The following is a 19039-nucleotide window of genomic DNA, read 5'->3' on the forward strand; positions in this document are numbered from 1 at the left end:
ATGGTGCTATTTATCCCCCCCAGTGGCATCCCCAGCTGCTGCTTGCCTCTGGCAAAGAAGACAAATGGTTATTGTGTTCTGGAGCCATGCCAGGTCTTCTGTGTCTCCACTTGGTCAGTATTGTTGTGTTTTATTTTGGAGCTAGCAGTGTTTGAATAACACTGGTTTATTTTGAGCCTTTCCTTCTCCATCTCCCCACACTTCCCTCCTCCTCATTAATTTTTTGTTTAGACACCTGGGCTTAGTAAAGGGAGACAGCCCAGCCTGATGAGCTCCTTCATAACCTGAGAAAATACACTTTGAGCTTGAGGTTTTATAATAATGGTTAAAAAAATGTTTAGTTTTTCGTACAAATTATGCAGATGATTGTTGTCTTTTGTTAAATTGTCTGGCTCAAAAGAGAAATGTTACCAACTTTGAGTAAATTGTTACACTCAAACATCACTGAGAAGAATGTGAATAAGCAACTCAGCCAGACTTTTATATATGCCTGTCAATATTTGTTTCAGAGTAAACACACCCTCATCAAAATCAAGTTAATTCTCTGTTTTTATTGTCCACCCTTTAACCTGTGTCTGCAGTGCTCATTTTCTTTGAGGATTTAAACAAAATTTCAGCTGTGATCCCTCTGTTACTGCTCTGAATTGCAGGTGGCTTCACAAGACTGATCCTCTGCTGAGGGCTGGTTATCCCATGCACATACGTGTATAACTCCCTTCCTTGAAAAGCCTGAAGGGCTTCATAGAGTCATAGAATGGTTTGGGTTGGAAGGGGCCTTGAAGATGATCTTGCTCCAACCCCCCTGCCGTGGGCAGGGACACCATCCACTAGACCAGGTTGCTCAAAGCTCCATCCAACCTGGCCTTGAACACCTCCAGGGATGGGGCATCCATAACTTCACAACCTCTTCCAGTGCCTCAGCACCCTCACAGTGAAAAATTCCTTCCTAACATCTAATCTAAACCTGCTCTCTTTCAGTTTGAAGCCATTCCCTTTTGTCCTATCTCTCCATGTCCATGTAAGAAGTCCCTCTCCATCTCCCTTGTAGCATCCCTTTATGTTCTGGAAGGCTGCATGAGTAGCTCTTATTTAAGCTGAGCATGTTCCTGTCTTCTCTTCAGCCAGGCCTCATTTAACAGTCATACCCATAAGTAATGACATGGCCTAGCTAAGAGTGGTTAGCAGACTGTCCACTAATTTTCTCAGGGAATTGGGAATGTATCTTGGTCATCTTCTTATCTGTACATTAGGGAATTGTTTCTGTGCCAGTGTTGAAAAAGGCATGTTCTGTCAGCATATTTTAAATAATTCTTGAAGGATGTGAAAAGCTTGGAATAGCTGAAATCAGTAAAGAAAAAAAATGGAATAGGGTGAAAAATGTAATGTCAAAACTCAAGATCCACTGATAGTGAAATGACTGTCCTTTTAAATTGCACAACTGAAAATGTCACATTACATTAATATGTTAAATGTAGCTACAACTTTTCATTTTCCATGTCTTTATCTTACAAGGATATCTGCTTATGTGTGTGTAGAGATGGAAAGGGATTTTAAAAAGGCCTTGGACATTCACCTGAACAACAGAAATGTGATCTATGCCTGCCAGATGTTCTGAAATGTATTATTCACTTCTAATTTTAACTTTATCTCATGATTTAAATCTGAGTTTAGCTGCAGCTTGAGCTCAAATTTCAAAGATACTTTGTAAGCCAGTATCTTAGTTTACCCAGGTGGTGGGTTGACCCCAGGAGGCAGCTAAGACCCCAGCCAGTCCCTGCTCAGGTGGGCTCAGATCTCCCAGGTGTGTCCCCTCCCAGCCTCTTGCCCACCTATATCCACAGGCTGCAGGGGCAGCTTCAGAAGCAGAGGTGGCCTGAGCAGTGTGCAAGCCCTGTTCAGCAATAACTGCAGCACTTGGTGTGTTATCAACGCTGGCTTTGTCACCAGGTGAAAACACAGGCTGCTGCTGAGAAGAAAATTAATTCTATCCCTGCCAAACCCAGCACAACCAGTGACTGTCCTAAAGAGTCTTGTTCAGAGATCAGTTCTTGCTTTCTTGCAAAAGAAGGACTATTTGGTAGCTTTAGGAACTTTGAGGAACCTTTTCACAGAGAAGCAGCTCCAGAGCCTTTTAGCATGCCTTGGGGGCTGGTCAAAGCTTACAGTATTGCCCTGAAGTTGGGAAGTAGTAACAGACTCTGCTCCTGGCTAGTTGCAAAAGTAGAATAAAGAAGCTGTGCTAAACACAGTGCTTTATCAAGCTACAGGATCTTTGACTTTGGCTGATGTTGCAGAGACCTGAAAAGTTCAACGAGTTGAGATAGAGTAAAAGAACCTGGGTGTCAGTTCTGTTCTTGTAAGGCTCACAGCTGCTGTAGGTTCATAAGCATGTCTCTGATATCCTGATCCAGTTTTTAAAGGCAAAGTGGGCTAATGATAAAAATGCACGGTGGAGGAAATAACTTGAAAGGGCTGAAGTGACCTCCTGGATGCTGAACTTCCAGGTGAGAGTGCAACAGGCACTCCAGTGCTGCTAAAGCTTATTAAGGTAATGATGGTAGTAAAGGGACAGAAACTCAGCCTTCTTAAGGTGAGCCTGATGCCTTGGAGGACAGTTTATTGTATTTTAGTTAAAACATTGCCATTCCAGCTATAATCTTTGTATTTTTCTTCTGAAAAGCTGCTATGAAGAATTTGGTTTTACACAAAGATCTCTGCCTTTCCCCACATCACCTCCTCAACACCCTGCCTCTTGTTCCCATGCAAATAGGGAGAAATAATGGTAAGGTGCCATTTACTACACACTAAATGAGCAGCTTTCTGATTCATGCTCTCCAACATCCCCTGCTCCAGCTCAGACAAGTTGATTATTTCCTCTTATCAACAGATGTAGATAGGAACAATTGGAGCTGTGATAACTTTATCTTTAGTAGGGGACAGCTGGGTCACACACCTTCTCTTTCCTGTCTGTAAACAGCAGCAAGGGATGGCCCTGTGAGCTGCTGGCAGGGACTGGTGGCCTGACTGAGCTGACAGGAACTGGCTGGAGAGGAGGGAGATGCCAGTTCAGCAGTCATCCTCAGCTGCCAGGGATGAAGGGAAATAAAGGAGGCTTGTAGAGAGATGCAAAGTGGAGAGGGAAGTCATGGTCAGAAACACTTTTTAATGTCCTTGGTAAGGTGAGAATAGGGAGCTGGACAGCTCTGGATCACCTGCCTTCTGCTGGGAATCCACTGCTGAAGGCATCTGTACTCACATTGCAACACAGCTTAAAGGAAACATCCTTTGGGAATTGCCTTACCAGCTCCTGCTGGGAAATAGTTTTTTCACTCTGATGTGATGTGCAGGGTGAACTTAATCTGCAGGAACTTTTTTTGCCAGTTGTCTGAGGTTTTTAAGTCAGCTTTTCAGTTCCCGTGGGTTGAGCAGGAACAATAAGTGAGGTGATGTAAAGGGGGAAATTTTGGCTCTATTTTGCAGCATGGTCCATTAAAAGCCTCATTAAATAGAAGTTTTCCCTGAAGTTATGTGAAGATGATTCTTATGTGACTAATGCCATAAATTAAAATGGAAAGTTTGTTCACATATTTTGTTTTCAGTAAGGAAAGGGGGTTTCATTTGGAAATACAGATTTATCCTGAAAGTTTCAAGTGTGCTTGTGCCCAGGAGGTTTAAAGATATTTTGCTTCGGCTAAGAGCAAAGAGTAAACACTCAGGAAGTGTGTGGAAGGGGTTTTGTCAGCAAGCAGGCCATTTTTGCCAATTGGATGTGAAAACTTCTGAGTATAAAAGCCATGCCAGCCATGATATGCGATTTTAGTTTTTCCTGCTCGGAGAACTTGAAGCTGGCTGGTTATGGTGAAGTGCTTGGCTCCCAGGTGGAACAGGCAAAGGAAAGAGTTTGTGTTCATGTCATAGTTTTAAGGACTAATGTCAGAGAGTACTTGTGATTATCAAGTGATGTCACTGAAATGCAATGTAGTGGTTTCAAGCTTCCTTTTCACCCTGAAATGTAGTCTTTTAAATACTCCAGTGGTGACAAATGACGACAGAGAAATGTGCAAAGCTCAGCATGAGTTCTTGGTTTCTGAAGATGGTTCAGAGTGGCAATGTAGTGGTTTCTTTTCTGCCATGTCCTAAGTGAAAGTTGACTAGTTAGAAGCAAAGGGGAGGCAGAACATGTTTATGTGTATCTTCTCCAACAAGTGCTTTTGGAAAGATAGGAATATATATGTAAAAGAAAATATATAGATGTGTTTACCATATATAAATGTGTATATTATACTTATTTTTTTTTGTGCAAAACTTTCTCAGTAGTCAAGGCTCTAAGTTCAGCTGAGATGCCTCTGTGCATGTTGTTCTGCCCTTAGAAGTTCAGAGTGCCCTTGCTCAAAGCTGTGTAGCTGTGTTTAGGTGCAATGTCACACCCACAGCCTTGCTTCTCTAAATCTAGATGTGGTCAAGCTGGTAGATGGAGTCAAATAGACCTTTGGGGAAAAGGCAGAAGATTTCTGAGCATTTGGCTGTTTTAGAAGTGATTTTATGTCACTCCAGCAAAGCAGGAATTGGAAAAAGGGATATGAAGTCTAGCAGTGACAGAGCTGTGTATATGTTTATGGCAAGCTCTTCTGCAGTGGAAGCAGCAGGATGCAAGAAATGCTGAGGCACTGGTTGGATTTTTGAAGCGGGCTGTGGAAGTTGGCTTTGTGGGTGAATGAGAGGTAGGAGAGAATTAACTCAAGAATTTTGAAGGTGAACAGGAGAGGAATTCCCTCTGATCCAAAAGAAGGGTGATGTGGTGAGAAATACAAGGAATCTGGAAGGTCTGGATTGCAAGAAGAAGAGAGTTTAAGAGACTTGATGATGACTTCTAAATAGCAAGCCCAGTAGTTTGGTGGTCATGTTCACAGAGACTGGTGTAAGAGAGGAGCTCAAAGAGCTAGCTGGGACAGGAGCAAAAGCAGAGGTTGAGGTAAGAGCCAGAGGTAGAAGAGCAAAACTAGAATTATGAACTTGAGGTCCAATTACAATGAAAAACACAACTGAGGGGAGGAAGACCAGAGTGTCAAAATGAGGCTGCTGGGAATGTCTGCTGCAGCAGGGGTCTGGGGGCAGATGGGAGCTGGGACCAGCCCTCTCTGGCAGTTGACAGAATGGGTTTGACCCAGGTGAAAGCAGGGAAGAAGTGATGCCATGGTGAAATTTGGAAAGAGTTTGGAGCTACCCTCATGCAAAAGATTGAAGAAGGAAAGGGAGCAAATGAAGTATCATCTGTGCTGATCCTTGAGAAGCAGTGGAGGGCATCTTGACAGACAGCTGAGTGAGAGTCAAAACAAGTGCCTTGAAGTCAGAGCTCAGGCAGAGAGTGTGTGCAAACATGGTTGAAAACTAGGTTATAGCAAGAGACCTTCTAGGAGCATGTCTGGCACTGTGTTCTGTGGTTGTAAGCTATGCAGAGATGGGCTTTTCCCACTCTGGCTGTGACCTTGTATTTTAACTATTTTACCCTCTTCCCATCTTTGCCTGTTAAAATGAGCATGAATAGTGAAGATGGGATTTGGTGTCTGTGGAAGGCATACCAACATTTTCTTTGGATGTTTTACCTGTTGCTGTGACAGGAAGGCTTAACATTCCTGTAAACAGATTTGAGTGAGGAATAAAAAATGCAATTTTAGCTGTTCTTTTTCTAGCTCATTTAATTACTCTAGCATTGACGCCTTCCCTGAACAGGAAGTAATTTCCCTGTTCAAACAGCAAAAAGGAAAAGAAAATGAGTAGCAAGGGGTGGGTTATGTCATTTTAAAGCCCCAACAGTCAGATGGTAGGCTTGTGAGACAAAATCTGAAACTGTTATTAACCAATTAAAATGAAGTTTTGACCTACTTCTGTGTCACTGATATTCCTGTAAATCAGCCCAGCCATCTCAGTGAGACAAGGTATCTGCAGGATCCTTGCAGAAATCCAGCATGGCCTGGCTGCCTTGCCAAGGGCAGAGTTCCTTCTCCATCTGGTGAGGATGGCTTGTCAGTCAAGTGCATGAGGGGAGACACCAGAGCTAGGGAGTGTGCCAGACCTGATTTACAGGTCAATGACAAAATGCTGCTTTGTCTGCTTCTTCCTCAGGGATGTTTCTGATGGTCCTTTTTAAATCTCGCCTGTGCTGCTCACTTAGTGCTCTGTTTATAAAGCGGAATGCAAGTTTGAATAATCTGAAACCTGAGATTTTTTTGTTTGATCTCCATTGCTGTACCACCTAGTTCTTTTGCTCCTCTGAGAATATTTAGGGAACTCCAGGAACAAACGTGTTCTGGGTAGCAGATTTCGATTTGTGCTGTACACCCCAGAATGCCCATTTATAGCATCAAATCAGTTACTATTCCAGTGCAGCAACAGTATTTATGATTAAGGTAGGCTATTTCTTGCCAGAAAGTGGTTAACACTTAAAGAATCTCCATTAGGCCAAATACTCCTATTCATAGTTTATAAGGATCCATGGCCATGGAATGTATGGAAGGGATTTTCTGTGTTATTGAGCCTGTAACTTAAAAAGTTTAGTTGAATTCTTAAGCCTTTTTTTCATTTTGATTTTCTACTTCTACTCATGGACGCCTGAACTGGGTGAATCTATTCAATAGGGCTCTCAGTAGTGCCTTTTTCAGTAGTTTAACTCTTAAAAACCTCAGGTAAAATACCCTAATACTGGAGAGACTGAATTTATTTTTGTCATGTCATCATGATTTTCATTTTGTATTTACTCAATGTTGTTCTAGTTCTGATTCTCCCTTCTGCACGATACTGTTTAGTGGTGGAGCCAGTTACACTGTGTAGATATTGAGGTCTATCAGTAATCAACTTACTGTGCTAAGACTGCTAATGAAGATATTAAATAAAATAATCAGAAAACCAGTGCCTGAGGAATGCCACTAGCACAACCTCTCTGGTTTGCCACCGCTGCTTTCAGTGTGCAAGCCACTGTCAGCTTCTCTTTTATTTAACCTTTCATTCACCTTCCTGTGCTTCTACAGGTCCTTGTCTTTTTCCAGTTCCACCTGCCTGTGTCTTAGCCACCTTCTCCTGACTTCATTTCTGCTCCTTTCTCAGATACCTTCTGGCAGTGCAGCACTAGTGAGGGATGATTGTAATCTCCACCTATGCCCTTCTTCCTTCATTTGAGAAATGATGAGCTGTTTCACCTTTGCAGCTGTGTTCATTTCAGACCATTTCAAATGCCTTTAAGTTCACCCTTGGAAGGGGTGTTTTCATCATGTTGTCTCACTGGGAGCAGTGGTTTCAACCTGAAGTAATGCTTTGTAATTGAAAGGCAACTTCATTCTTCCATAAATAATACTTGATGGAACAGAATGGAAAGGAATGCCACAATCTCTTCAGTCTCTTCTGATTTCTGCTCATGCAGTATGGGAATATGATATAGGTCAGCCTAAGTATGGCCTTCTCTACATTTAAGAGCAACCTTATTTGTTTTTATTTTCCCTTTAGGCTAAGTCTTCTAAAGCTTTTGTGTTTCTTCCCTGTCTTATTCCAGTGTACTTCTCTCTCCTCTTCCTCCTCTATCATTTGCAGTTGCACAAGCATTGCTAGCTATCCACTGGTCATGAGCAGCACCATAAAAATGTGTTTTGATGAAGGAGGATTTTTTAAAAGAGAAGTGTGTTTCAATTTTGGTTTATTTTTCAGAAGGGATCCTGATTAGTTTAGGCAGGGGTTGAATAAAGAGCATAAAAACTTTCTACTCAGACAGCTATTGCTCCCTCCACATGCATTTAAATTTCCTAGTACACAATAAAGAGCACATAACTTCAGCAAAGTGATTAGCAGACTGGTTTAAATGTACTTTGGGTGCTACCTACATTTGCTTACAGCTTGGCGTCATCCAGTCTCTTGAGAAAGGGAAATGCACCTAGAAATACAGCTCTCTGGGGGCTGGTAGCTAACAGAAATGAAGAGGGTTCTGGCAGCCTGGCTGTGCCAGATGGGAAGCTTTGTTGAAGGGAGAATTACAGCAGAGACATTGGCAATTTCATGGGAAGTACAGCTGCACACACAGGAGCTCTGACTGCTGAAGAATTATCCAAAAGCTGAGCCTGATCTGTGGGGTGTAAGTCCAGAGCTGAGCTTTGTCACCCCTTAGGATAAAGGGTAGTAGCCAGGCTTTCTGGGGGATGTTTCTTACATGTCAGGTTTTCTACTTATCTAATCCCATGATCAAAAGGAAGGAAGTTAGGCAGTGCATGTTTGTGTGACTTCAAGAGAAACTTTCAGAATATGCTTCCTTCATCTTAACATTCTCTGTATCCAGTAGTTATTAAAAAACCAAAAGTATCTGTAGTACTGTAAGGTCTTGATGTTTTGATTCCATGTATGGTGATATAATTAAGGTTGAAAACATTAGGGGAGTAAAGGTTCACCACTCTTGTGCCCCTCCCTCTGCTTACCTGGGCTGTACTGGCTGTAGTGCTACACTATTTCTGTATTCTAGATTAGCTGAGTATTCTCCATGGATAGTGTCTCCATTCCACTCCTCCTCTGCTGTCTGCTCTCCTGCAGGGTTGATTGAACTGTCAGTTCAATAACTGGGCTACAGCTGACCCAGCTCACGCAAAAGAACATTAAAATTCTGCCATGTAAAGTAAAAAGAAGAAGGTTTTCCCATTCCAGAAGCGAGCCAGGGATTTTGTGAACCATGTAGTAATTTTCCCATACCTTCCACTACCGAGATTTCCTCTCTAGCATTTTAATCTGCTGCATTGAACATTGCCTTTTTGACAGTTCCAGGAAGTGAAGCAAGGCAGGTTATGCTCATTCTCCTGTGTTCTTGTTTTTCTATAACTTGCTTTCATTCTTTGGGGCACTAATCCTCCCATGTCACACATTTTCTGTTCAACTTTTCTCCTCTGCTAATCTGTGGATTTGTTCTGCTGCCCTTCTTAATCCACAGGAGCCTTGGTGACCTCAGGAGACACCCTTGGCAAGAGGCTTTTCTGGATTTGGGTAACATTGATTATTTCTTCTGCATTGCTGAAAATCAGCAATTGCCTTTCAAACCATTCCTGAGTAAGACTGAGCTGCTTTACCACTTGCCTACAAAAACCTGCTCACTGCAGTCCAATCCTAGTGGGACATGAGCTCGCAGTTTAATATCATACTCAGAAACAGCCATTCCCACATCTTGGCAAGTTCTGGAAAGAACTTTCTGCAATTGCCAAGGTATTGTACAGGATATAAACCAAGCTGTTAAACTTTAATTGCTAGAATTTATTTGTGTGTGTGTGTGTGTGTTGGGCTCTAAGTCTAAAACAAAGTTCTAATTACAGTGTTCCAGTCCTGGGTAAAGTAGAAAGGCTGAAAATGCTTTCTGTGAAGAACTTCAGCCATAGCCCAAACATGGAATTTCTTGTGCTTTTAAAGAAGCGAAGGGGCAAAACTTCGTGCTAACAGGAGGATGATGCTGAGTGGAAATGTACCAATGACCCTATATACCAAGGTCAGAGGAGTAAGGAGGGAAATCAGGGGAGCAGTGGGAGAGGTTTGAGTAACTGGGGTGCAGTAACTTATCCCAGTGTTCCTGCACAAGCAAGAGCAGTGCTGGCTCACTCTTTGCTTTTATGGGAAGGGGCAGAGGAGGCTGTGGGGAGTTGATGCTCACCAAGGTCCTGGGGGATTGCATTACAAGCCTTGAATGGATAAGAACTAGTCAGTTTATGTAGTAGCTGGGGAAGTGATCCATAAATGGTGTCTGTGTATGTTAGTATATGTAGTGTAAAAAACCCCCATGAGCTTCCTTTACCTTCATTTCCTCTAGAATACAGCTAGAAGTGAGAACTTCCCAGAGTTTCAGACATCGTACCAAGCTTCCAGGGGAGCAGCTGTGTGCAACTCCTGAAAATGTGCAGCTCTCACATACTCTCTGGCAACTTGTGCCCAGCAGAATGCAAAGTAAACACAAGAATGCAAGAAAACACAAAGAAACCATCTGTTAAACCCAGAATCTTCTCTGGTGCTAAAGTTTCAGCACTTGGGAAAATGGGAGCCCAGCTTCACAGGCTATGTTATGCTGCTCCTCACCTTTAGGCATGTCTTGATGCCTGGGATGTCGCTGAGATTTGCCTGAGAGTCTGCATGACATACCACAGTGTGGGACACGCTTTCCTTCTCCTTTGGTGGTTCTATTAAACTAAGCTGGGCAGAACAACAGCAGATAACCTCTGGTGTCTGCAGTGGTAGAAGGGTAAGCACTCGGTCAGTCTTCAACTTCCGTGATTTCAGAAAGACCAGGAGGAAGGTGTAGGTTATTTTCAGGGTGTTTCCTTCCTGCCTGGGGAAGAGTTCCCGTGTGAGGTGGTGGCTGTTGCTGGTGCTGCTGTGGTGCCCTCTCCTGTTGTCAGAGTGAGGGGGGAGATCTGCTCTCTGCTCACCACAGCGGATTTCCTTTCTCAGATTGCTGCTGCTGCAACAGGATGTGCAGGTTCATGCAGTGCTGGGCAAGGCGGTGTGGAGAGCCAAACCAGCACCTCTTGGTGTACTTCTTGCTCTTTCTTTATAGCCTTTGATGGTCAGGTCCCTGTTTGCCTTTGCAATGGGACAGAGCTGGTGTTTGTTGCCTGGGGGAGTTCATGTATCCTTTGGTATCCTTTGGCCTCCTTAGCAGCAGCAAGTGCTGAATACTTTTGTACTATCTGGACATGATGAAAGCCCAGATAACTTTTTCTCCTCAGAGGGAGATGAGGAGAAAATCTCCTAAATATACAAACATTTATTTATTTACAATACATGGGTATTTTAGGAACTACAGGAGCCTGTATATCACTGAAAATGTCAGGTAGCATAATGTCTTTCCTCCTGAGGAAATGTTTAGTGATATGTATACTTTTTTTTGGCAGGGAGTCATTTGTGTCAGTTTTGTGCTGCAGAGACCTGACAGCTGCTTTTTTGAGTGTGTAGTCCCTGAAGGCACAGGACAGGAGTGGACTGCTCCTGAAGGATTTAATTTGTGAAAGAAACATGTGCTGATCTTACTGTTCTTAAGGATTTCCCTTGGTTTGTCCCAGTCAGGCTTCTGTGCCATTCTGTTCTGTTGCTGTGCACAAGTAGGTATTACAAGTGTGGCTGGACATGCACTACTGTTTTCCTGATTTCTTTCAGGAAATTTTCCTACATTCTTTCAAAAGCAAGCACATTCTCACCTGTAATTAGAATAAGCATCTGTATTTTTGTTTACTTTTTACAGTAGGGTGAAACAGTGAACTTGACAGTATTGATTTTTGCTGCTTCCCTTTCCTCTCCGAAGCACCTAAGATATTTTTAGATGCTTTCTTTGAGCTTTTTGGGGGAGAACAGTGTCTACCAATAGATCAGCTGTCAGGGTTCAGCTTTGTGAAGACTTGGCTTTCTCATCTGGAGAGTGTGACTTTTTTTCATTATGATGTGCTCAGCATTGAGCACAGCAAAGGTGAACACTGGGGGTGGGGTTGGGAGAAGAATTTGAAAAGCTTTATTTTACAAGCCTTTTGATATAAATGTATGTGATGAAAATAAAGGGTAGAAAATAGCCCCAGGAGTGGAAGATGAGGGCTAAAATCCTGAGGTTTTCATGCAGTGGAGCTTAAGAAGCTGAATTAAGGTTGAAATAAACACCACATGTCTTGGGACCAATACAGTCTTAGTTGAGTATTTGAATAGCAGAATACAATAGATTTGTGTAGAAAATTCTGTATACTCAGGAAGTAGTGAGTCTCAGGAAGTAAGGAGCAAAGAAGTCAGGTCAGGCTGAAGTTGTATGTCCAGTTCACAGGGAGGAGAGTGATTAGATTACCCTTCTTGGGACTTCTGGACTGTGATTGGTGAAATGTGTAGCAGAGTATTGAAAGGTCCCTACCAGAAAGTTGATTGTTGGATTCTTTCCATTCTGTGGCATTTTATTAAGTTTTCTAGCACTTGAGTTAATGTCTGATGATTTGGTGCTACCTGCCTACTGAGCAGATTTCTCATTTACCTTCTGCCTTCATTTGTCTCCTTTGGCTGAAAGTTTCATGAACATATTCTACCTGCAGCATGACAGGCTGCTGTGAAGGGATGTGCACTCCCATTCTAAGGATACACATCCTAGAACACACCTGTCCTAGCAGCACATCAAATGAAAACATAGCAGGAACTTAGTGCAGCATCCTGGTGAGTGGAGTTTGTTAGTGGGTTGGAGAACGGGAGCAAAATGTTTGAAGAATAGCTCTATGGGTCCTTATTTTTAATGAAAACATAATAAGAAAAAAGTGAAGATAAATAGAAATGTAGACTCTACAATCCTCAGGGATATAGCAATGGATATTACTCTCTGGTTCAGATAAAAGAACAGGTTGGTATTAAAACTTCATTTCATGTGAAAGCTAATCCAAAAACTATTTTGGAAGAAGAGCTTTAAAAAAAAAATCAAAGTCACAAATCCTAATCAGGCAGATTCTGAAATACAGCTGATTATACCATGGAGTGGAAACACTGAATAAAACAAAAAATACACAACTATATTTAATCTTTATTATAAATTATATTTCTTTTTCTTAAATCCAGCATTTGTCGTTGTTTGGCTTGGTTTTTTTCCCCTGAGTGAACAAATCCAGATTTTCTCCACTTGGACATAGTTTTATTTTTAAACACAGCTTCCAGAAATGCATTTGTGTGGGATTGCAGTTGGGACCAGTGGAGAGCCGTGGCACTCTGCCAGGCACTCGCCCTGTCCCTGCAGTACAGATGGATTGCCAGGGTTCTGGAGAAAAACAACCCCAAAACTTTAAACAAATTATGCTTAATGGAAATAAACATTTTTTGCCCTTGTCTATAATGATTTGGATAATGTGCTGGCTGTGTGTTTCTGGAGGACAGAGGAAGAGGGAAGGAGAGGAGGGCAGAGACAGAGCTCTGCGTGCCTGTAACTTGCTCTCCAGTGGATTCTCTGGGAAGGCTGTGGGAGAGACTGTCATTTCTAAGCTTGGAGTGTTTTGTAACTTTCAGCCCATCCTTCTATTAAAAGGTGGGCAGGCTGGCTGCTGCCAGCTGTGATAAGAGCATTTATCTACTGGTTGGTTTCTTCCATATATGGATTTGAAAGACCAGGAAAGGCATACAGAACCATATAATCATTTAGGTTGGAAAACACCCTTAAAATCAAGTCCAGTTGTTAGCCCAGCACTGCCAAGTCCACCAATTAACCAGATCCCCAAGTGCCACATTTACACGTCTTTTAAACACCTCCAGGGATGGGGATTCCACCACTTCCTGGGGCAACCTGTTCTAATGATTGACTTCTTTCAGTGAAGAAATTTTTCTAAATATCCAATCTAAATACTCCCTGGTGCAATTTTAGGACATTTCCCCATGTCTTATCACTTGTTACTTGGGAGAAGAGACCAACTCCCACCTGGCTACAGCCTCCTTTCAGGTGGTTGTAGAGAGCAATGTGGTCCCTCCTTAGCCTCCTTTTCTCCAGGCTAAACACCCCCTCAGCCACTCCTCATCAGAACCATGTTCTGGACCCTTCCTGAGCTCTGTTGACCTTCTCTGGAAATGTTCCAACACCTCAATGACTTTCTTGTCATGAGGGGCCCAGAACTGAACACAGGATTCAAGGTGTGGCCTCACCAGTGCTGAGTGCAGGGGGACAATCCCTGCCCTGGTCCTGCTGGCCACACTCTTGCTGACACAGGCCAGGATGCCATTGGCCTTCTTGGCCACCTGGGCATGGCTGGCTCATGTTCAGCTGCTGTCAGATGGCACCACCAGGTCCTTTTCCACCAGGCAGCTTTTCAGCCGCTCTGTCCCAGCCTGTCATGTTGTGTGGGGTTGTTGTGAGTGACCCAAGTGCAGCACCTGACACCTGACCTTTGTTGACCTCATACAGTTGGTCTTGGCCCATGGATCCAGACTGTCCAGATCCCCCTGCAGAGCCTTCCTGCCCTCCAGCTTGGTTTGAATTGCAAACTCACTGAGGATTCATTCAATGCCCTTGTCCAGATCATTGATAATGACACTGAACAGCACTGGCACCACTACTGAGCCCTGGTGAACACCAGGTGTGACCAGTTGCCCACTGGATTTAACTCCATTCACCACCACCCTCTGGGCCTGGCCATTCAGGCAGTTTTTACCCAGAGACAGTGCACCCCTCCACGTCAAATATATGCCTTGTATATTTATTGTGTACAGTGTTGATACTCTTTTCCATGTCATGCACCTGAGTTTTGATGGGTTTTGGTAATAAGTCGCCGTGCCATGAAACCAATACTTAGTTGAGATTGGCTTTTTAACATAAAGAAGGGCAAACAGAGTAGGCTGCAGGCTAAAGCCTACCTCAGAGAAGAAAAGGCACCATAGATATATCTCTGGTTTTTCAAGCTGGTGCTGATAAATCTTTTCTCTCACTTCTGTTGCTATGGTGTAGGTTCTTTGCAATAACAAACCTTTGGGAGACCATGTCAAATGCAGAGATCATTTGGAGAGGGAGATGCTGAAAGGGAAGGGAAGTAGGAGGGCTCAAATTCCAGCTGATGACAAACAGTGAATCAGTGTTTGTCTCAGCAGAGGGCCATCAGAAATTTTGCACTTTACTTTCACTGACTTCTTTTTGGGTCTGATACTCCACTTTGAAAAGGCTTCTTTTTACCTTCTCAAATCTTTTTCTTCCTCTACTCTTACTTTTTTTTCTTAGTGCATAAAAGGAAGGTGGATCTCTTCCAAATTCCACACAGCCCAGGAATATTTGCTTTCTACAGCATGACTCTAAACACAGAGAACTTATTCTTGCAAATGGTTTGATCCTCCAATCCACAAAATACTGGATCAAATTTGGAAGGTTTTTGTGGCTGAAATGTACCTGCTGTCCTTTTTGAGGCAACAGAAGTGGTCACTAAACTTCCTTCCAGAGAAGCTGCTTTATCATGCTGTCATTTCTCACATTGCTTTACTGGTGAGGGGGAAGCAAAACAGTGTTAGGGGGGAGCATTTTCAATGCTTTCCAGTGTGCAAAGTACGTGCATTTGGTTTTGTTCTCAAAATAAACCTGTTGTGTTTAGCTGGCACAACTGTTGTGAAGAAGTTATCTTGCCCAGATGTCTTATGCTTGTGGAAAACACTGTGCTGGAAATGCCTGGATTTGCCTTGAAGGCTTACTTCTATTCCTGGGTCAAGGCTGAAAGGGAGAACTGTTTTCTTGTTTTCTGAATGTTGCTGTGCAGATTGAGCTGAAAGTTCAGGAAGAATGTAGAGGGGTAACCAATCTCAAGTGCTTACTTGCTTCTTACTGCTTTTCAAACTGCAAGTCCTGAAAATGGATTAATTCAGAATTTTGTACCTTGGCAACCGTGAACTTTCTGACCTAGTTAAATGGACCCTTTGTTTTGCTGTTTCCTTCCAGATGTGATAGGCAGATGGAAAAAAATCAGAAGTAGCAGTATAGTCATGAGATTTCTTTTAAGGATATTAACTGATTTTTCTGGAACTTGGTTGAAGAAGTTAATTATCTCTTTCTGTGTTCTTTAGCCAAGGTGCAGTTCACTTCATTTTGCCTTCGTTTTGCAGATACTTAGGCTGTCCCCCAGCCTCTGTGCTGCACTACTTGTGAGAGTGAAAATATGTCAGGACAGCCAGACCTGTGGACTGCCTCGCCTGGCCACAGCTTAGCCAGCCAGCCACACCAAGTCTGTCCTCTTGGCTTGTAGGGAGTGGCTGCCCACCTGTGAGCAGTGCCTCTGTCTCCTCAGAAGAGACACACACAGTGTTTTCCAGTTGTATTGGAATGTGCATAAGGATTCAAAGGGCCCCAACCCATAACTGTTAGTAGAAGCATATAGTAATGGGCCAGCAAGGGTGGTCTCTGAGGGAGGAATTGGCAGGCTTTCAATTTGCTTTTGTGCCATAGGTACCTTCAGTTATTCTGCTCAGGGAAGCCTGGCCCAGATAAGAGTGCCTACACAAGAAAAGTAATTCAGCTCTGTGGATTGGATGGATTAGCAACTAGCAAATTAATATAAGGCTGATAGATTTGTTCTGGTTTAGTTTTATTGGTTTAATCCTTTCTTATATCTTTACCTTCTTTAAGGCACTCACTCCTTAATTCAAAGCAGGGCCATTTCTGTAGGGTGGAAAATTTTAGTAGAACAAAACTCAAGCTAATGAGACAGAAAACAGCATGAACAGCAGTACTCCTTTCCCTCCTGTGCCTCTCACACCCTTCTTCACCAGAGTTGAATAAAAAAGAAAGTAGCAATTGAAAGGATCATGCAGGTAAATTCAGATACTAACTTTAGTGAGCACACATCCATCTTTCCTCTCAAAGATGTTCCTGGTTTGGCATTTGCAAGGTTAAGTTGTCATTGATGCAGTAGGTCTCACAACTGGGTGAATTGAATCTCACAGCTTTTGTGCTGTGAGCAGCCTGGTGTGTTGGCTAGAACACGAGCCAGCTCTGGCACTTACACTGGACTAAGATTAAATCTGGTAAGTAGCTTCATGGGATCATCAAGTTCCGTGAGCATCTTAGGGGTCTGCAGTACATCATCTTCATCAAAGCACACTTGGCATTAAATTTAGATTAAGTTGCTTAGGGCTTTGCCCAGTCAGGTATTGAAAATCTTGATGAATGGAGATCCTACCACCTCTGTGGGGACTGCTGTAACCAGACTGCCCTTGTGGTAGATTTTTTTTTTTTTTTTTTTTTTTTTTTGCCTGATTTAGTTAGAATCTCCATAGTTTTGATTTATATCCTGATAAATCCAAGTCCTCAAATAATACTGGCCAGCTCTCTTAGGATCCTTGCATGCATCTCATACAGGTCCAGTAAGCTTCTTTGCATTGATATTTCATCGAGAGAGAATTCCTCAATCCTTTTCCAGTACAAGTGGTTCCTCTGCTCTTGAACCCTGTTTTGGTACTGGGACTAAGCCCTCTAACACATTGCCACTGTTTTCATGCCTTCCTGTGCTGTCTGGAGCAGGCTTTCTGCACATCCCACCCCAAATCTTTGTCTCCTACCCAGCTAACTGCCAAAGTCTGCTCTTGGAAGCTGCACCCCTCCTTACCAGCAAAATAGCTGTCTCAGTAGCAGATGAATTTCCACAGATCCTGAGTCACTGGCTTTTGTGTTACCTTTATTCCTGTCCTGAGTGCTGTTTTGTGCAATCCAGTGGGCAAAGGGCACAGCAGACCTTCCTTTTATTAGTGGCATTAGTCCTTGTTAGCTCATTCCTTTTGCATGTATGTGAATGTACCAGGAAGCTGTGTGAACATACCAGGAAACTGAGCTGAAGAGCCATATGTTGGTTTAGGGTGGAGAAGCACAGGCAGATGGAGGGTACTTGCTGGTGACTTTGCTGTTTTTCATGGAATTAGAGCTACACTACTGAGAAATAAGCATCTGAGTAAAGCTTTCTAACATTCAGTGATGTGCAAATTCTCAGGGATTTGGATAACATACAAAACAAAGGCACTGTGTAAAGTAAATGTCATCTGTGTGGCAGCAGCACCCTGGATGGTGGCAGGGACAAGAGCTTGGATCCCCCATATATTAATAAAATGTTTCTCTCTGGTTTCTTCAGCTTGACCTCACCAAACCCATTGAAGATCAGGGCCCTTTGGATGTGATCATACATAAACTGACAGATGTAATCCTTGAAGCAGACCAGAATGACAGCCAGTCACTAGAGTTGGTTCACAGGTTCCAGGTAAGTAGTTCTTTCTGCATTTCAAGCAGGAGGATGATTTTGGTGCAGCAAAATCAGTCTGATTGCTGTGCAGTTTGTAGGGATTTGATGAAAAGAGCTGGCACACTGCTGACTTGCTGCTGATAGCCAGCAAAAGTGGTTTTGTCAGCTTAAAATGGACTTGCACCTTGGGCAGGTTTTGTTTTGTATCAGTATGGTTAGTTAGAACTGGTTTCCCACCAAATGTTCTTATGTCATTTCAAGAGTATTAGTGCTGCTCACAAAGAGGAACGGGTGTTTGCAGATCACTTTACGTGATTCCCTCCAGGACAGAAGCTACTGAATTAGTTTGGCCCAGTTCTGTCTAGTCTTCCCAGTTCCTGGAATGCTAATTTCTGCAACATCAAGATTACTGGGAATGACTCTGTCCTCTAGTGCTGAAAATCCTGTTATATTACTTTTTTCCCTTCAAGTTTACTTTGAAGGTCAGAAATATGCAGGATGTAGTGGTACAGAGAACTGGTTGCCCCAAGAAGTGTCTTAAAAGATTCTCTCCCAGTGCCTTACAAACTTTTTTTTTTGGAAGATAGAGGATGAGATAGAGGATAGGCTCCCTGTGAGGAGACATCTGAATTATATCCTTTCTCCAATAAAGTAAGGCCTTAACCTTTTGCTTCTGCAGGAGACTGAGTTGTTCCACATCACTGGTATGCAGGAAGCTCCCACAGGAGTAAAACATAACCAGTACCCAGTGGTGCAGAGCACAGGCCTTTCTATGTTGAATTACATGCCAAAATGTGTTTTTAGCATATACTCTCATGTAGCTTCATCTCCAGGGCAGAAACTATCTGCAAATTGCTGCCTGTCTCCATTCTAATGATCTTGAAAATCATTAGAAATTAAGAGAAGTATATTCCATAAGAAAAATAAATAGTAAGAAAACTTTAGTATAAAGTGTGTGGTATAGGCTTGTTGTTTTGGTTTCTTAAAAACCAATGGGCAACCTAGAAAATGAAAAATGTCCCCATGCAAGAAAGCTGTTTGTATAAGTGAGGTGTTATATAAGCACTGTGGTATTTCTGGCACCTACACACAAGTGAAATTAGTGTGGTTCCCTTATTGTTGATTAAGTTGACTGAAAAAGTTCTGATGATCTTAACCAGACCAAACAGTGCAAAATTCATTATGCTTTTTTTCCTGCTATTGAATATAAATGTGACAGCAAGATGATACCTGGCAGCAGTCTTACTGTTGGCTCCATAAAGCAGTCTTCCAGGAAGCAGAGAGCAAGGGATCCTTGACCACAGGGGGAGGAATTATCTGCCAGACTACATTTA

General features: G+C 42.7%; 1 protein-coding gene across 5 annotated transcripts in view; it reads left to right on the forward strand.

Moving 5' to 3' along the window:
• ITPK1 (inositol-tetrakisphosphate 1-kinase) overlaps positions 1 to 19039 on the forward strand; it is a 141438-nt gene that overhangs the window by 50245 nt on the left and 72154 nt on the right. For all 5 annotated transcript variants that reach the window (XM_053979228.1, XM_053979229.1, XM_053979224.1 and 2 more), the window contains one exon: positions 17598 to 17723. In XM_053979228.1, coding sequence (XP_053835203.1) covers positions 17598 to 17723 — 126 coding nt within the window. The remainder of the gene's footprint in view (positions 1 to 17597; positions 17724 to 19039) is intronic.

Source organism: Vidua macroura, chromosome 6 (genome assembly GCF_024509145.1).
Source record: "Vidua macroura isolate BioBank_ID:100142 chromosome 6, ASM2450914v1, whole genome shotgun sequence".
NCBI lineage: Eukaryota > Metazoa > Chordata > Aves > Passeriformes > Viduidae > Vidua > Vidua macroura.